The sequence below is a fragment of the Dipteris shenzhenensis genome, chromosome 16, assembly GCF_047967505.1.
Source record: "Dipteris shenzhenensis isolate YYH24624 ecotype China chromosome 16, Dip_SZ_1.0, whole genome shotgun sequence".
Lineage (NCBI taxonomy): Eukaryota > Viridiplantae > Streptophyta > Polypodiopsida > Gleicheniales > Dipteridaceae > Dipteris > Dipteris shenzhenensis.
The window spans coordinates 55,041,971-55,062,114 of NC_141611.1; the positions used below are offsets into that span (position 1 = coordinate 55,041,971).

The 20,144-nt window shown below is 43.5% G+C and overlaps 1 protein-coding gene across 1 annotated transcript; it reads right to left on the minus strand.

The window, feature by feature from the left end:
- Positions 1-18,202, minus strand: LOC147893147 (short-chain dehydrogenase ptmH-like). Its single transcript, XM_087387460.1, has 3 exons — positions 17,803-18,202; positions 10,197-10,356; positions 1-684 (listed from the first exon to the last, which is right to left on the minus strand). The coding sequence occupies exons 1-3, from the start codon at positions 18,137-18,139 to the stop codon at positions 318-320; spliced, it is 864 nt and encodes a 287-aa protein (XP_087243586.1). The 5' UTR covers positions 18,140-18,202; the 3' UTR covers positions 1-317.
- Between the last annotated feature and the right edge of the window lie 1,942 nt (positions 18,203-20,144).

A 20,144-nucleotide genomic window follows, 5' to 3' on the forward strand; every position in this document is an offset into this window, starting at 1 on the left:
TATTGTTGTGCTTATGGGTCCCATGGGTCGGTTTCTCGGCCCCGGAGGATGATAATACATTCTTCTTCTTCTCTCTCATACCCACACACACATCAAAAGCTTAAATAGATGTTGTGTTCAATGTCTAGCTCAAAAGGAGTAGTGCAACAAAGATTCCAGTCCCAAGAGCCTATAAGCATCATGTAATCTGCCCCATTAATTATTGTAGGTTGGCAGTGTACATCATACCCATTGTTGCCTCCATCTGCATTGCCCACCAACAATATAATCTTCTAGGGGTTATCTCTAATTGAACTTTCCCCCTGGTCAAAGTCAACTTAGTCAATCTTATTGGGACTTTGCTGGGTTTCCAAACCAAACATTTTCGTGAAGATATAGTCTCGAAGCCATAAGGGAAGATAGTAACTTAGTGATACTTTGGTTGAGAGATGGCCAACAACAAAACAAGGCTGCGGTTTGGCCTTCAGTACTGCCCTGACAGTTTTCTCTGCAAATTCTTCAGAGGGTGTGGAATTTGTCTGTTGAGAAAAGCCCATTCGTCTTCTGATATGTGTCTCCCAAGGCTGATAAAACTTCCATCGAGGAAGATTTTCATACACTTTGGAAGCGTTAATCTCAATATTTGATTTAATAGCACCCGGGGCCACTGTAATAACGTGAATGCCGAAAGGCTTCAACTCAACCCTGCACAAAGAAAGAACACTTGTTTTAAAGACGAATCAGGCAAAAATAGTCTCCAACGTGCTTTGTCAAGACATCAAACATACAAGTAGGCTCACACGAAACATAGAATTAAGATTCTTACAAAACATGCATTTCTGGTTTTTGAAGTTAACAAGGATAATGGCACCTGGTAAAATCCTTAAAGCTTGAGCAACAAACCTTTTTTCCATGTCAAAAAGAGTGCTGCAAAAAAGCCCTACTCTTGAATGTGTGAAAGCCAATTTGCCACTTACCGTTCATGAACTTGTCTTAGGGGCCAACAAAAGTGGGCTTCCAACGTAATCAGGGGTCTAGCTATAGTCATCCTTGTTACTAGTCTGAGGGTTTCATCACAATCTGTACCATGTTTCTATCATTGCTTTTTAGTTAACATCTTTATGTGGATTTTCAACCATTCCATCAGGAATGATTTTGACTCTACAGAGCTATTTTGGATTTCAGTAACAAGTAGCTTCAAACAGCTTGTAAGCACCAGAATTAAGACCTAACCATAACATACTAAATTATCAAGAGGCTATCTTTCGGCTTTATGAGTACCACTCTTTATCAGATGCTGTATCCAGATATTTTGTAATGATGAGAGGAACAAATAAATATCTGGATGCCAAATAGGAGTTGGGCACGTGGAACCTGCAGATGAATACCTCAAGCAATAGATCACTGCCTTTATAAGAGCACGAACCCCTTGTTGCTGGCAGTTGCCAGCGTCTTTAATGATCACAAACCAGTGCTTCCGTGAGTATATACCTAGATGAGTCCAGGAACATGCCCAAACTCATCCTCTATAAACACAACATAGTGGAGTTTCAATCTCATGATAGACACTCATAATGTTAAAAACCATCAACTCCATCACGAATAACAGGGACTAGCTACTATGACATCCCCACACACGTCATCAGTGCCTAACAGTGCTTCTGTGAGTAGTCTCTAATGCAAGCAACCAGCATTACAGAATGATTGCATTCTACACCACGAACTATTCTGTAATCAAAGAAAGCTCTCCATCAGGCCTTTTGTATCCCAGTATATGAGTCTCTGCATCATTTAGGCTTACCCAGATATATGAGCCTCTGCATCATTTAGATTTAAATGTGATGCATTGATTACATCATCATCGTAAATCTAACACCAGCAGATACATGTGCATTGCCACATTTGCCATCTTATTTTACACTAACAGTAATGACTATCCCCATAGTAAATAAGGGGAAAAAATCCTATGGAATGCTCTAGGAAAAGCATTTGTCTTCTTGTAGCGTTTTCAGTGACCATCAGTCAGTGCAGATGTGATTACATCCATGCAAGGAATAGAAACTACAATTTTCTATGAAGTTTGCATTTTTCTTTTGTGTATTCCAATTCCAATAGAGGTAGAGATCCTATAGATTGGGAAATAGTGACAGACAACGGGACATTTGAAATCGCATTTCATTGCTTGTCTGATGTGGCAGCAACATCCAAACACATCAGGCTTTCGCATTTTTGCATTGAAATCAACACATGTTATGCCCTCACTCTCTGTCCTTGCACCATTACCTATCCTGTGCATGAGAGGAATTATCATTGCATTTGTAGCAGAAAAATAATCCAGACCTGACTTTCCAGGTCAACTCCTTGAGGTGCTATGCTGACACATCACCTATCCTGTGCATGAGAGGAATTATCATTGCATTTGTAGCAGAGAAATAATCCAGACCTGACTTTCCAGGTCAACTCCTTGAGGTGCTAAGCTGACACATACTTTAGAGACATTACCAAGAGTACATCAGAACCTACTTCATTTCATTATCTGGCTGTATATAAATATGGTAAGGAAAACAAAAGATAGCAATATACGCAAGTAAAAGCACTAAGAGCCGCAAACCCACAAATAGTGATTTCAAGTGCTTAAACATGAAGGCATACTATACCAGGTAATTCATTATCACCGAATTGCAACTGCCCTGAATTATTTATGGGCAAGTTGAGAAGCTGGCACCAGAAAAACCAAGTGTCACAATAAAGCTAGCATGCCCTCCGCACCCCTAGCTAGACAACTTTGAACAGGTATTGTCATCTTCTTCTTGTCAAGGCTAACATTTGGCAATCCTACAGGGGATCGATCGCATGGAATCTAAAGAATGATAGTCAATGAGTATATGTAATAGCCACGTTCCTCTCAAAAGGAAAGCTGCTGCAGCTATTCAGTTCATATTAGCAATATCCAACCTAATGAGCAACTTAGTTTTAACACCACCTCTTACATTGCATTCTTTATGAATGCATGCCATATATAGCAGTGAGAGAGAAACTGTAACATACAAGTGTTCCGGCCAATCATTCTACAAAGAAACCTTAACAGGCTTACCACAAGTTAAAAAAAGTATACCCTCCGCTCTGTCATTCATAGAGGAGCAGAGGCAGCCCACCACAGCTTACTTTTGGAAAATAGGTACCAAGTTAGAATATGTAGCAAAAAATGAATCATCCATGAGATCACACCTTAGAATCTAGTTCCTACTCAGGATGTGCACATATGTGAACACTACACTCAAATCTGGAGTGCACACAGAGATATGGTAACCAATGACTGTATTTCAAAACGTCCAATAGAAGGACCCAAACAGGTACAGAAGGTGCACTCAAAAGGTGCCCTTCTATGCTTCTTGTGTTCTGCTCACTGCCTGAGCCCTTCCCACGTGTAAGGGTCTGCTGGAACCTTTGCTGCAAACCTCCAGTCCCCATTCTCTAGTGCCTAGTGTGCAAGTCTGACAGGGGCTGACTGCTGTGCCCTTGCTGTTGCCTTCCCCTGCTCCTTCTAGTGCCTTGGAATATGCTCCTGAAGAGCCTGATGCAGCCTGCAATGGTGCTCTGCAAGTACTTACGTCCCTTACAATAGGAGCCCCCAAGTACCAGTATGCTCAGCTGACCCTATTGGGTTGGGGCGACTTAAGTCTGTGGACTGGCTGACCAGCCTTTCTTTATGTACTACTGACCAGGCCAGGCCCTGGGAGCCTATAAAGCCTCCAGGCCTGCGCCTGTTGCTGGTCTGAGATCCAGCTTGCCTGCCCATCTACAGGGGAGATTGTCCAAGCCTTTGAATCCTCCCACCAGGCCCGTGGCCAGTCCCAATGATGGGCAGGAACGTCACACCACATGGACTGTACGGCCTGCTGTGGGGAGTCCAATCAAATTCAAGACTGTTGTCTCTTGCCCACATGGCAGACTGTACACTGCTCAAGTGGCAGCCTCTTCCATGAGGCCCCTCATATTTCCCTCTAGGTGTCACTCCCCCATGCTCTCCTCATTTGGGGGCTTACAAATGGGGAGTTACTCTTAACACTTACCATCGGGCCTTGACTGCTCTGCAACAGCCCAGTACCTTCGCATTTGGCAGAACATAAATCCTGTATGAACGGTTGTTTCAAGGAGTCTCCTCCTTTGTCCAATCCACGGACCACTCCTTAGGTGGGAAACTCCTTACAGCAGCGAGTACCTGAGCTGAAGTAGCTGTTTTAAAGTTGAGTAGGTAAGCCTCTGGTAGGGTTCTGCATTCTGGCAGAAGACTGAAAGCAGGACACTCTTTATTAAAGGTCCATTCAAATTGTGTGGAGACATCCTTCGAGGACATGAGACATCTTAGGTAAGCGATGGCAGTCCTTTACAGCATGGACATGATATAGTAGCTGGTGCTAACAATATGTGCTGGCAGGCTCTTGTACAGCATCAACATTGGAATCTTCAATAGGGGAGTCTGTAAGCAGGGAAATGGGGCCAAGAGGAGATTACCATTCCCCACTCAGGGTGGGCTGTATCATAGGCCCCAAACATGGTGTTAGTGTTAGTTTACTAAATTACCCTTGGGTTAATTTTCGAGTAGGATCAATAAAAGGTCAAAGAGAGTGGTAGGTAGAGCTTAGGTCCTAGGATAGGACATCCATGACGTTATGTCAAGGACACAAGTTAGAAATTTCTAAGGGGCCACAAGATGCGGCAAGCCAGATAAAGAAGATGGTTGCCACGTGGCATCATTCTATTAATCTACCTCTTGTGGCCTTGCCACGTGTCCTATGTGGTACACTGACACAATGTACCCAATGAGAATGCACCAAATAAATGCACTAGATGCAATACTTGCATCTGATTGGCTGCCCTAGAGAGAGTGAGATGGTGCGTATTCGAATGTTTGTGTGATATGAAGATATGCGGTGCGGCCAAATATCCTTGGGTGATCTATTCTAGGCTTTGCACCTGTAAACGCCTCTTCAGGAGTTTTTTAAAGACTGCTTTGGTAACACTCTGGTTATGAAGGTATGTAGCTGTATGTACTGCTTCAGCCCACAAGTAGTTTGGTATGTTATGGGCTTCCAACATACTCCCAGTTTTCTCATCTAGAGTACGGTTCATGCGCTCAACAACAGTTCATTCGGGAGTATGAGGAGTAGAATGCTGCATTTCAATGCGATCTCTTAACAGAATTCAATAAATCCTTTTGACGTATAGTCTCCCCCGTTATCTGATCTGAGAGCCTTAACATGTTTGGCAATCCGGTTTTCAACCACTGCAACAAATTCTTCCCTAGCCACTAGATGGCTACGAACCTTCTCACTTTCTAGATTGGATAGTTGATTTAGTCAACACACCTAAATGTGAATCCTCCTTCCTCCTCGGTAAGGTCTCCACCCTTCAGTTTGGAGAAGGCCCGTCCTTAATGTTGATCTCCGAGAAACCAGAGCTTGTTAGACACTTGTCTCTGATACCATCTTAGAGAAGAGGATTGCTAGCTAAGCCAACCCTAATGCAGCGAACACAGGAAGGTCTTGAGATCTCACAACAAAAACTTTAATGCCAACTTTGAACTCACTCCGTGTGTTTATAGAGAGAACACTTTAGATATGAAGAGAATACGCATAGACATTCAACAAAATAAATCTCATATTTAGAGGTAAGGTCCAAGTACAAAATATAGCCAAAACTGTGACAACAACTTCAGCAAACATGCGCTGAGGCAAGCCATCAAATGGCAAGAAAGGCTATGCTTCTGCTGTAGACCTCTCCTAGATAACCGTGTGTCCTCAATCGACTTAGTACTGCTCTTCCTGGGTACCATGACCCGGGTCTCCTACAGTAGGTAGATATGCCCCTTATTGTGTGCTCCTGGACTGTCCGGTGCCTCCTGAACTGTGAGAATTCTACAGCACACAAGCACTCTCCTTTGCTCTCCAACAGTCTGCCAACAAAAAGGCTGTTATGCCAAGAGGCTCTGAACTGAAGAATGCCCCCCAAGGGGGTACTTTTATAGGGCTGGAACTGCCGACTGGCCAACCCGGTCAGCCAACCCCTGAAGTACACTGCCTTCCAGGTCCAACTCTACCAACCTGGCAGTCTGCCTCTACAGGCGCCCTGGCCTGTCTGCTGCACTACACTGGCCCCTGCAGCCTATAAATAGGCCTTGCCTATTGCTAGCTCCTGCCCCCCTGCAGCCCACCTGATCTATGCTGCTCCCAACCCATTGGCCCTTCTCTAGCCACCTAGGTTCCTAGCTTCTTCCTCAAGCTAACTGGGCGCCTAGTTTATCCTACTTCTCTCCCAAGCTTCCTTTCTATTTTTAGCCTTGCTTTTTCCACTAGCTCTCCTATAAAATAAGGGCCAGCTTTCATTCAGAGTTTGGGCTCTCCTACTCCTCCCTAGCCTTGCACATCAGCCTCCATCGCCTATCTCTCAGCCTGCTCCTGCTGCCCATCCATCGCCTATTTCCCCCACTCCTCCTCCTGCTGCACAATGCCTATTCCTCCTGCCTCTCTTGCTGCAATTCGTCGTCTACTTTCAGTCTCTATTGCTGCAATCTATCAACTATTCTGCTGCCCATAAAATCAGCCTTGAATCGGGCCATAATCACCACTTGCAGGACATCATATTGCTGCAAATCTCATCGCCATATTTGTTTGTTTTCTTCTGAGAGTACCTAGAAAGCTCTCAAATTTCAATCCTAAGTTCTCTCCTTCAATCTTTAGATAGTTAGGGCTTTATCTACAAATGATTAAACACTATCTTTAGGATTTTCGTCTTTTCATACTAATCCTAACCGGTGAAAACTCTGTTGTGCCTCTGTTTCAAGTTTCAAGAGAAATATTGGAGCTTTAATCATTCTACCTAAATTTGTGACAGAATGCTTTATTTGTAAAAAGGTGAAATATGATAGGCAGAAAACACCTAGACTTTTAGTTCCTCTTCCAGTGCCTCATGCACCATGGGAAAGCATGGCTATGGATTTTACCTTTGATCTTCCTACGTCAAAACAAGGGAAGGATGGTATATGGACTATCATTGACAAATTCAGCAAGCAGACACATTTCATACCTGTCAAAAAAACTATTAAAGCGGACCCAATGGCAAGAGTGTTCTTAGCACGGATCTTTAAGCAGCCCAAATCCATACTGAGCGACAGAGACCCCAGGATGACCAGCCTATTCAGGAGAGCATTGTTTGATAACATGTGGACCAAGATCTTCCTTTCACCCTCAGATCTGATGACCAAAGAGAAATTGCTAATTCTGTAGTGTTAGATCTTTTGAAATGCATGTGAGAAACTAGATAAAGCTTTTGCACAGGTATGGACAGCAATAGAGAGATCCAAAGAAAGCATAACATAGTTGTGGACAAGCATAGAAGAGAATGGAATCTCCAAAAAGCAGATTGGGTGCTACTCACGTTCGAGAAAGCAAGGCTCAAAAAGATGAAGGGCAAAGAGAAGGTGTATCCAAAGCTTTCCACCAAGTATTATGGACCTTTCCAGATCACTGAGCCAATCAATAAAGTTGCCTACCAACTAGAGTCGCCCAAGCACGAGAAGATTCACAATGCTTTTCCCATCAGTCTCCTGAAGAAGTACCAAGGACCTGAGCCTACAAGCCCAGTTTTGGAAAAGCCACTAGAGGGGGAAGAGATGGAGGAGATCCTCAACCTGAGCAAATTGTCTATCATAAAAAATAAGGGAGGGCCCCGAGGCAAGGTCACCCAAGTACCTTGTAAAGTTTAGGAATACTACGCATTAGATGCCAAGTGGGTGAAGAATTTTTCTCAAAGTATGCACTAAGCTTGCAATGGTATGAAGAGGCTTTTTAGATGGGGAGAATCGATTAGAAGCCGAGGGGATGTCACAGAATTGTTTTAATCCCAAGAAATTGAAAGAACAGAATTTACTTAGACTCCAGTCAAAGAGAGTTGACTTCAGTCAACTAGAGAAAGTTTCTAATTCATTTTGTTCATTCATGTTCTTGGTGGGGATGCCCACAGAGGGATAGGATTAGTCAAGAGCAAAAGTATGCATGCATTGGCTAACAATTAATGGGTAAAATATGTTGGAATTGTTTCACTTAAGACAGGAGACTTAAAGTAATAAATTCACCCATGTTAAATAAGGGGGAAAGCGCTTTGAAAATGGTGTGGCCAGCTTTAAAGAGGGCCGAGTAGGCAAAAAGCAGCTACAATTACTGGAGCGCCCAGTTTTTGGAGAACGCCATTGCTTTTCAACGAAGCCATCCTATTTTGGCAAGCTTTAGGTGAAAAGCTAGATTATTAAGAGTTCTCAAGCTCTCAATTTCATTCGAGCTATCCTTGTATCAAACTCTCTTTTCGACAATAATACCACCGAAGTTTGTGAGGAAACAGACATAAAACTGATGCAAAATACCCATAAAATTAGCATCAGTATATCCATCCGATTCCATCGAGAACAAAAGCAAAATAGCAAAAATTAGCATCGGCATACCCAACAGCCACCGATGTTGTGAAATGTTTAAAAACATTGGTGGAACAAAATGGGGATTTGGTACCCCCATTCTACCCCACCATAAGTTAACATAAATTAAATCAAATTTTATAAGAACACCCATGAAGCGTCATGAATATCTATTGCAAATGTATTACAAAAGTTCCCTCAAACTGGCTCAAAGGGGCATCCTACGAGGGGTTCCAGCCCTTCTTTCAGGGCCTCGGTGTGGCACGCGCGTTCTTCCCTTCTAGAGCCTCTCGAGATGAGTGTTTGCTGCATTTGAATTTTCCAGTTCATGAGTTTACTCTCTTTCATATTGCAATAATCTCTTGTATTCCATGAATCTCCCGAGTTCCTCTGTGAGATTCGTGTTACAGAAGTTCACACACCTGAATGTGACTGCTCCTTCCTCCACAGCAAGGTAAGACTCAACACTCTTCAGTTTAGACTAGGCATGATTGATGTTGATCTCCAAGACACCAGAGCTCATCAAACGTTTGATGTTAGAGGAAAAGATGCTTGCTACAGCCAACCCTTACCCAACGGAGTAAAGAAAGTCTTGAGATCCCACAATGAAAACTTTGAATCCCAACTCAATCCATGAGCTTATATGCATGGAGAGAACACTTCAGATAGACAGAGCATACACACAGATGTGTCAGATAGACAGAGCATACACACAGATGTACAGCAAAACAGTTTCATCTATAGATAACAGATTCAGTACAAAACCTTGTCAAATCTGTACCATCACCTACAGCAAACAATCACTGTACCAAGCTCAGACTCTGTTAGCTGCTCTGACTATGGAAGAACTCTCCTAGATCACTGTGCATCTCTGTCGGACTTTAGTGGCTGCTCTAGGTGAGGCTGCTGCTCATCTTCCTATGGATCCTGCTGTGAACCACAGGCTTGCTCTCCTATCGATGTAGATCTGCCTGTCTGTATGCACCTGGATGGTGCAAGCACTCTCCTCTGTTATCCAATAGGCTGCTGGTCTGGACCAAGGAAGAGGCTGGAATCACCAAAGAATGAGCTGTAAAATGCCCTGCATTGGGGCCTTTTTATAGGGCTGGAAATGGCCCTGACTGGACAACCCAGTCAGCCAAACAGCAGACCCATATGCAGACTGCCCGACCAGGTCTGCAAATCTGCCGACCTGGAAATCTGCCCGTACGGCCGACCTGGCCTGTCTTCTGCACTGTGCTGGCCACTTTTGTGCCTAGTAATGCTCTGGCCACGAATTCAATTACTGTAGCATTGCTTTTTTTGATGGCTGATCTTACCACTTGTGTTTCTTTGCGTATAGCAATTTGCTAGATCCCTTCAATGGATAATGGTTCTTCTCTGATTCTAAAGCCTACCACAAGTCACTGGTCTCTATCGCCCTCATTCTTGAAGCACAACTAGACCACTTGCATCATTTTGGTACTCGTGGAAAAGAGCATTTGTGCTTTACAGCCTACCCAAAAGGATCAGCATACCTTATGATCTATAAGTAAATCATTGCACACCTTTCACTTTAGAAAAAGGACTATGAGATGTGACATTGAATAAAATCACTCAGTGAATTGAAGACTCATTTTGCTCAGCAAGTTCCTTCACATCAACTAGTACTCAACTGCCAAAACCAATAAATGCTATTATCTAGGCCTGAACACATAAACTAATAATTGAAAGTATTCAGCATTGTTATGTTAACATCTCTCAAACATACCTAAGACTATCTGACAAGGCATGAATAGCAGCTTTGGATGCTGAATATCCACCAGCCCATGGCCCGGATGCAAACGCTACAACACTACCAATATTTACGATTTTTCCCTTCCTCTGCTCTATCATATGGGGTATCACAGCTTGAATAAGACTGATGGGAGCTGCACACAAAGGACACAAAAAGAAACCATGCATGTTATAACTCTCAGCTATATAGATCCACTATTCATCAGCATTGAAACAGTTTTAACAACTTACTAAATAAAAAGTTGCAAGGTGTCCACACGATTGAACCTCTCAAACCCAATTTAATTAAAAAATAACCGAAGAGAGTTAAACATTGACAACAGAAGCTGCACGTAACTTCATAAGACAAATACATCCAAATATCCTTCGATTTTAACATTTTTGAAAAACAAAGGCAAGAAGGATCTATGAGACAAAACAAAAGCTAGCAATCTTGTAAGGGGAGACCCTAATCCCTTCACCTATCTTTTCTTTTTCTAGAGAGAAGAACCTTCTATTAATTTGATCCATAAGGCGTAATCATGGGGAAAAGAAAAAAAAACATCTAGTTGTCAAAAAAATCCCACCTGTTTCAAGAGAACCCAACTCACTGCCTAGGGAATCTCTGGAACAAGGGCTAGCAGCCAGGTTGGAGGTCTATACAACCAGCACATATCTCTGGCGGTAATGACATACAATATACCTGCAGGCCAAGCCTTGCAGAAACTCTCCTGCCTTTTGGCAGTAGCTCTAAAACTGGAGTCCCGCACTCCCAAGTGGTGCACGAGGTGTAGATAATATCCTTCCAGATGGTCACTAGGGTGGCTGGGGGACCTGATGGCATATCACGAAACTGCAGCAAGCCTTCCAAGCTATGATGCTGGACACCGTCTCCCATACACTATCCTCTAGCAAGGCGAAGGGCACATGCGGAGGGAGGAGACGCCTCATGTACCTCTATCCTGATCGCATGTTAGCCCTAAATCCTATAGGCTAGAGCAAATGGGTCAATGGAGAACGCATGCCCTCCCTTTGACAACCAATCGGCCATCCCCTAGGTGAAGTCCCTCTATAAGTTGAGGGCTCCAATCCTCTGTGCCCAAGAGATAGTGCAAAATCATCTCTGGACCTATGTCTGTGCGATGAAGCCATCTTGAACCGCCATCCGGAAGAAATAGGATATCTTCTCGCTGGTCCATAGTCGTGGCCAAAGCTGCGAGAAATAACCTTCAAGGGAACTGGTTGATCCAACCACTAACACTCTCTCGAGGGGGGACCAGGCTGCTGCCTCCAACTACATATGATGCCCAATCTGAGTAGTGTAAGAGAAAAAGGGCACCTCCTCCAGCTTGTCTAATGCCCTATCCGAACTGGCCAAAACCACTCCCCCAAATCCCGTTGAATCTCTCTAAGAGGCCGGTCCTCCCATAACCAACTGCGTCACCTGGCCCCAACCAGTCCAGCCAAGACTGGAACTGGGTCAATGGTCCATTCCTTACCAAAGCGGCCTACTACTCTGACTCTCAACCACTCGAGTGCATCAAAACCCCATCCACCTCAAGTTCTCTTGCAACCTCCAGCTTGTCTGAGTGCCCTATCCGAACTGGCCAAAACCACTCCCCCAAATCCCGTTGAATCTCTCTAAGAGGCCGGTCCTCCCATAACCAACTGCCCACCTGGCCCCAACCTGTCCAGCCAAGACCGGAACTGGGTCAATGGTCCATTCCTTACCAAAGCGGCCTACTACTCTGACTCTCAACCACTCGAGTGCATCAAAATCCCCTCAAGTTCTCTTGCAACTCAGGCTGGAGAAGTCCAAGCAATGACTGCACTCGTAAGATCCACGAGATTGCCGCAAAAAATAGATCCTGAGAGGCACCCCGGTCCTCGAGAACTATACGTACCAGTGGTGGGGACCCCTTCACCCATCTAGAGAGAACCACCACCAAAAACTATCCATGTGAAGTACATTGTACATGCAATATCTGCAACATCTCTACCAAGTCGGATCAATCTTACAGAGACAAGCAGCATGAGCATCTACTAGCAATACCTTCAAGCTAGACAGTCACCTTGCTCGAAAGTCTCTAGAAATATAACTTTGTAGGTCTAAAATATACGCAATCGTACAAATAAAGATTTTTGCCCAAAAGTCTCTAGAATGGTCGAAATCATGCTCAAATTGGCTTGGTGGGTGGAATCAATTGAAGAAAGATGTGATCCTATCTATATCAATGACTACCTAGAGAGTGAGAAGAAGAAGAAGAAGAATATATTATCGTCCTCTGAAGACCAAAAAATTGGCCTATGGGACCTGAGCAATACAAAATCCTCGTACACAAAGACTCCTCCCTTGGAGGGGAGGGTATTAAGAGAAACTACCTTAAGACTCCTCCCTTGGAGGGGAGGGTATTAAGGGTACAAAATCCTCGTACACAAAGACTCCTCCCTTGGAGGGTCTTAGGTGAGTTCCTGTGCTTGAAAAGCTTATAGACAAATGTTCCTAAAGCTGGGGGTGACCCGCTATGTAGCATATCAGCCAGTCTGTTATGTCCCTCGAGAAGAGAGCTAAATGCTTTCCGAATGTGAGTATAGTAAGGGCATATCATTACCATGTGTTCTTCAGTTTCTGCCATTCCCTGGTCACATAATTGGCATATTCTGCTCTCTTTTGGCATATCTTTCCATCCTCCTATTTCAATCTGCAGCTGGTGTGATCGGGTGCGAAGTGAGGCCAAAGCTCTTCGCTTATGAATTGCCATAGGTGTGCAAATGTACTTCTACGTGGCTGTTTCTCTTCCTGTATAAGTAGCCCAATATTCGGGGTTGATAAATGTACGGTAGTACTCAAACTTATCTCTGTTTTCAGCTGTTTGCCATTTCCTGTGTAGTGCATTCAGTAGGTCATGATGAAAGGCATCCTCATCTACCTCCTCTGGAGAGTAGTCCAAGTACCTCTCTACCTCCCATTTTTGGAACCATTTTTTTAAATCTAGTGCTTATCCAGATGCCAAAATCTTACCCTTATTCGTCTTTTGGGACTTTTGACTTTCTACCCATGCCCTCTTTGGCAACCTTTCATTATTCATGCGCTTGACCTTTGTGATGTATCTGAGTACTCTCTTCAAGGCATGCAACTCTATGGGTATGCATCCTGTCTCTAGGAGTAGGAGAGAGTAGGGTGTGGTAGCCTTGATGCCAAGGTGTCTTCTAATGAGAGTGAGAGAGAGAGAGAGAGAGAGAGAGAGAGAGAGAGAGAGAGTCTTAAAGCGAGATTCAAAATCAAAACCAAACTCAATGAAGATGAGGCTACTTTTCGGCCTTGGTGGGGCTCTATTAAAGGGGATAACGAGGCTAAGATAGGGGTAGCCATAGGGGGGCTAAAGTGGGAGAACTATATAGGTCTCTCTTCCCCACTATTGTACTTCGATTTTTTATTTTAACCTCTCCTATCTAAAATCTATAAGCTCCCTCCATCCACCCCCATCTCTCTCTCTCTCTCTCTCTCTCTCCAACGAGAGACGACCCAACAAAGACTAGTTTTGAGCTCTAGTTTTTGAATTCCAAGTAAAGCACTCAACGAGGGCCTAGCAAGCCCTTGCATCAGCCCATGGTTAAACATTATTACTCAAAAGGGAACACAAGTGCAAGCTTACTTCATAGAGAGGGCAGCGAGAGTTAAGATCCTCAGACAAACACACAAGCTGAAGGGTGTAAAACAGTTTGGATATCTGAGGAGCTCACTCTAACCCAACTCAAACAAAGGAACTTTGAACTCACTAAAGTGAAGGAAGCAAGGAAGCACGTAAGGTGGACAAATGAGCAGTCTATCTAGATGGAGAAGCATTGGTTAGGGGTTTCAAATCCAAACCCAAAGACTCTCAATCTTAAATTGATGTTATTCTAACCATTTTATGATAGTATTAGAACATAGTTGTACTTATAATAACATGGGAGCAGCTGCTTTATATGCTCTTATACCTAGATGAATCCAGGAACATTCCCAAACTCATCCTCTAAAAACACAACATAGTGCAGTTTCAATCTCATGATAGTCACTCACAAGGTTGAAAACCATAAACTCTATTGCATAGCAGGGACTAGCTACTATGACATCCCCACTGACGTCATCAGCGCCCAACGGTGGGTGTAGACCATAGTATAAAAATATGCTTTATATGCTCCACCAACTCTCCGGTTACAGATGTAGAAAGTCACTTTTTGGTGTTTGTACTGTCTCATAGGCCCATGAGGCCTCTTGAATGCATTAATTTATATATAAACATCTACATGAATCTAGGAACATGCCCAAACTCATCCTCTAAAAACACAACATAATGCTATTTCAATATCATGATAGTCACTCATAAGGCTGAAAACCATAAACTCCATCACACATAGTAGGGACTAGCTACTATGGCATCCCCACTGACGTCATCAGCACCCAATAGTGGGTGTAGACTATAGTATAAACATATGCTCTCACAACACACCCATATTACTTGATTACATGGCAGGGACTAGCTATTATGACATCCCCACTAACGTCATCAGCACCCAACGATGGGTGTAGACTATAATATAACATATGCTCTCACACATCAACGCCCAACAATGGGTGTAAACTATAAGATAAACATATAGTATAAACATAGCAGGGACTAGCTACTATGACATCCCCACTGACGTCATCAGCACCCAACAATGGGTGTAGACTATCATATAAACATATGCTCTCACACATACAAATCCACACACCCATATTACTCTCACACAAATGGGCGGTCTATCGAGATGGAGAAGCATTGATTAGGAGTTTCAAATCCAAACCCAAAGACTCTCAATCTTAAATCGATGTTATTCTGGCCATTTTATGATAGTATTAGAACATAGGTATACTTATAAAAGCATGGGAGGGGCTGCTCCACCAACTCTCCGGTTGCAGATGTAGAAAGTCACTTTTTGGCTCATGAGGCCTCTTGAATACATTAATTTATATATAAATATCTACATGAATCCAGGAACATGCCCAAACTCATCCTCTAAAAACACAACATAATGCAGTTTCAATATCATGATAGTTACTCATAAGGTTGAAAAACATAAACTCCATCACGTATAGCAGGGATTAGCTACTATGGCATCCTTGCTGACGTCATCAGCGCCCAACAGTGGGTGTACTATAGTATAAGCATATGCTCTCACACATACATATCCGCACACCCATAATACTTGAGCATTAAGCCCTTCTCCCCCTCGTGACTCAGGGAAGAAAAAACTGCAAAACAGTAACATAACATGGCAAAAGGAGAGAGAGGAGGAGAATCCAAGAAACTAACAGCTCCAAAAGCTGCAAGAAGGACAGCAAGAGGTTGATGACACAACCACCGACAAACCTGCAGTGGATTAGAGACCAACAATACAGCCATGCAAAAGCTTACAATTGCAATAGACCCAGCACCACCCCTAGCTTCAGCGTCAGCATTATCTTTACACAGGTTGGCCAGTCTGCAAAGCTCCAGGGACTGTCCGTCCATCGGCTTTAAAGCTAATGGACAGGAAGGCTTCCCTGCTATCATGCGAATCCACAAGAGCTCGCCTCATTAGACACTTGCAAGATCTAGGGTACACTCAAGAGATCCTTCGGGCAATCATGGCATTTTATGCATATTTATGCTGAAACGCGTTTCAGGAAAAGCCCCAGCCAGAAACGCCGTTTCAGGGCTGAAATGTTTCAGTCCCCTGAAAAGGCTGGCTGAAACATTTCAGCCCATCTGCAACGCATTTCAGGGCCCTGAAAAGGGCCATTTCAAGTAACACAGGCCCCCTCTAAATTGCAATTTCCGTCGATGGGTATTCTCTCTCTCTGCGTTTTTTTTTGGGCCTCCACTGCAGTCTCACTCCCTCCACCCCTTCAGCCTCACACTCTTGGATTTTTTATGGTTTTCTAGCCCTCATTCAGCCCCATTCACTCCCTAGGAGTCTGAAACGGCTGGCTGAAACGTTTCAGCCCGTCTGCAATGCATTTCAGGGCTCTGAAAAGGGCCATGTCAAGTAACACAGGATCCCTCTCAATCGCAATTTCCGTCGGCGGATATTCTCTCTCTCTGCATTTTTTTTGGGTCTCCACTGCAATCTCAGTCACACTCTTGGATTTTTGCTGGTTTTCTAGCCCTCGTTCAGCCCCATGGGAGTCCTTCTCTTGCAGGCTGCTTCAGCCCCCCTCCATCATCCACTCTCCTTCAGCCCTCCTTCATAGCTCAGCCTCCACTCCTTCAGCCCTCTCTGTGTGTGCTCAGCTCAAAATCCTTTTTTCTAAACCCCCTTGATGACGTGGTGTTTCCTGTTTCAGCCCTCCTAGAAACCCTGAAACGTTTCCGTTTCCCATTTCCCCGTTTCCGTTTCCCCTAACTATGATTATATGAGAGGGTCTTACGCAGGGTTCAGACGGCTGTAGAGTGGACAGAGGAGATCAAGAGCACTACCAAGGGGTCAAACACGGTTGTCCACTTAGTTCTTCATAATACATATTTGATTGGCTGTATTTCTGAGTATTCTCTCTCTAGATCTGAAGTGTCTTTCCTACATATGCACACCAGTGAGTTGGTTCCTAGAGTGACCTTGTGTGATCTCAATCTATCTCTTTCCGCTGCATGGGAGTTGGCTACAGCAAGCAACTCTCTTCTTTGACATCAAGACGACGAACTTTATGAGTCTGTCAACTATGGTACGACACCATGTGTTTGACTAGTACCTATGGGTGGTGGCAAATCAATTGTGGGAGACCTCTCTTCATTCCCTAGCTATGCTTATGGGCTCCACCAAGCGCTAGGAGGATGCTCATATCATCCTCAATGGGATGCACGTGACAACAAGGAAGAATTTTACTCCAGGTTTTATATAAGCAAAACAGATAATCGTATCGCGAAAATGACAAGCACTACTTTTGGCACCATGTTATATAAACTCAAAAATCAACGTCAAACCATCGCAAAATCTTGTAAAAGTTGCCATACAAAGCCCCTTTACATAACCAAACATCATGGGATCTTTCGACGGATAATCCAAACTACATTTTCATTTAAACATTATCCGGTACAGTAAATCACTTTATTATCTCTCTCATCAACAATGACAATAAATCAATCAATAGTTTCCTTAAACACCTTTCTCAACTGATTCACCCAAGGCGATGATATTCTCACTAAAATGTAACAAAAATACGCCGACACAAGCATAAACTTTGACTTGCAAGTGGAGCAATCTTCAGAGAGTCGATATCCTGACGAGACCCAAGACAAGAGTGTTGATTCATCAAGAGAGACCACAAATCCAAGTATCTAATAGGCGTAATAAACGGCCGAAGAGATCTAACAAGAGCACACAAAGGCATAAAGACCCTAAGCAAGCCGTGATCCTGGCCTCGACGTTCATTATTGAGACTATGACTGAAGAATTTACGCTCGCTAAGTTAGCGCAATTTTTCTAGTGCAAGGCCTTTGTGCCATCCGACTTGCTTCGCCATAGTTAAGCAGCACACGCTTAATTTCTGCAAACCACACACTGAAAATCTCAGACGCGGGAATAAAGGCTAGAAGTACCGAAGACGTTAGTCTTGAACGTGTCCTCGAGAAGAGAGAGAGGCAGCTCAGCAACGGGAGCGACACAGTGCATCCCTGCATTGTTGACAAGGATATCGATACGGCCGTGGCGAGCAATGACGGCTGCGACAGCGTTGTTTCGGGAATCCTGGGAAGTGACATCGAGAACAAGAGTTTCGACGTTGGGGATATGGAGGAGATCGTGGAGAGAAGGCAAGGAACGGGCAGTGGCGACGACAGTGCAATGGTGGTGAGCAAAAGCGAGGGCAAGGGCATGGCCGAGGCCACCCTGCGAGCAACCGGTGATGAACACCACAGGACTGAGCGAGCCAGCCATAGAAGATGCCAACAAATGCTTTGCAAGCAGAGACAAGGTACTCGAAATTTTGGCAAACGAATTTCTTGTTAAGTTCGTCCAAGGCATTGGTTTCCATTTATATACATTAGTTCCTCTACATCTCTAGCCCCTTGTACATCTAATAGTTTTGTGGCATATGCAAAATTCAATGCAAGGTCCTATGCCGTCATTGTGGTAGTTTTGTCGCAACTGTAAAATTCAATGCAATGTGGTATGCTGTCGTGATCACATAATGCATATGTACATCTAGTTTACCTTGTGACATTGTGGTAGTTTTGTGGCTAACGCAAAATTCAATGCAAGGTAGTATGAAGTCCTCCATATAAAACCTCCACATAATGATATGTACATATCTAGTTACCTTGCCACACTCTACATAAAACCTCCACACAATGATATGTATATCTAGTTACCTTTCCACACTTGGTAGTTTTGTGGGAAGTGCAAAATTTAATGTAAGGTCCCTAACATTATAAGGTGGTATAGGGCCCCCCATTTCTGTTTCCCATAAAACGTCCACACATTATGGTAGTTTTGTGGGAAATGATAAATTTAATCCAGGATGGTATGTACTTAGAGGTGCCCCATTTCTTTTTCCCATAAAACGTCCACATAATGATATGTTACCTTATGACATTGTGGTAGTTTAGTGGAAATTACAAAATTTAATGCAAGTTGGTATAGGGTCTCCCATTTCTTTTTCCCATAAAACGTGAGGCCGATGATTTTATGAGAAAAACTAGTAGCGCAAGCCCTACCTGGCTAAACTTGTTTACATTTGGCTCAAGTACATTGTTGTCGCGTAATACAATTGAACCTTGAGCTTTTCTCCTCAATGATATCGAATAGCATCATTCTAAACCCAATTTTATGGGCATACTCTCTCAACTCAACTTTATTTCTCCTATTTGTTTTGGCCCATGGAGGCTAATTAACCTATGTTTGTCCACAGCTTAATTTATTTTATGCATAGGTTAATCTTATGTCTAAGAGGGGTGCACATTATATATGAAATTCAAGAGGGGACTCGAACCCATACTCCTATATTTCACACACTTGAGCTCTACCACCACTATAGAGTAGTATCAAATCTCTGAAGATAAATATAATATTATAAATGAGTTGCATTACCTACCTACAATTGGTTAGAGACTCGCTCCATCGGGTCTCAAGGTGGGATCTTAGGTTGCTTAGAAATAAAATATTAGGCTTTATTTATAAATCTCAATATTTCAATGATGTTTAGGTGAGTTTCAAAGTGGATCTACCATTGTTCATTTCTCCTATTACATGCATCTCTCTCTCTCTCTCTCTCTCTCTCTCTCTCTCTCTCTCTCTCTCGACCATATATCAACCCCGAATATTGGTCAATTTATACAGGAAGGGAGACAACAACGCAGAAGTACATATGTACACCTATAGCAATGCATAAACGGAGGGCTTTAGCCTCACTTCGCACCCGATCACACCAGCTGCAAATAGAAACAGGGGGATGGAAAAAGATGCCAAGGGAGAGTAGAATATGCCAACTATGTGATCAAGGTATGGTTGAAACAGAAGAACACATGGTAATGATATGCCCTCACTATGCACACATTAGGGAAGAGTTCAATCACCTCCTTGAGGGACATAACAAACTGGCTGATTTGCTGCATAAAGGGTCACCTTCAGCTTTAGGAACATTTGTGTATAAGCTCTTCAAGCATAGGAATCCACCTGAATCCTAGAAGGTGGTTTCTCTTTCCACCCTCCCATCTTCGGGAGGAGCTTTCATGTACTTGTGATATTGTATTGCTCAGGTCCCATAGGCCGGTTTTGGTCTTCAGAGGACGATAATATATTCTTCTTCTTCTTCTTCTTCTTCTCTCTCATACCCAGACCAGAGGGATACCTCGTTGCCTTCATCCATGAGGCGGGCCACCCCAAGAAGCACTTACTCAGGACACAGAGACAGTCCTTAAGCACATGGCCCGACCCTTCTCAG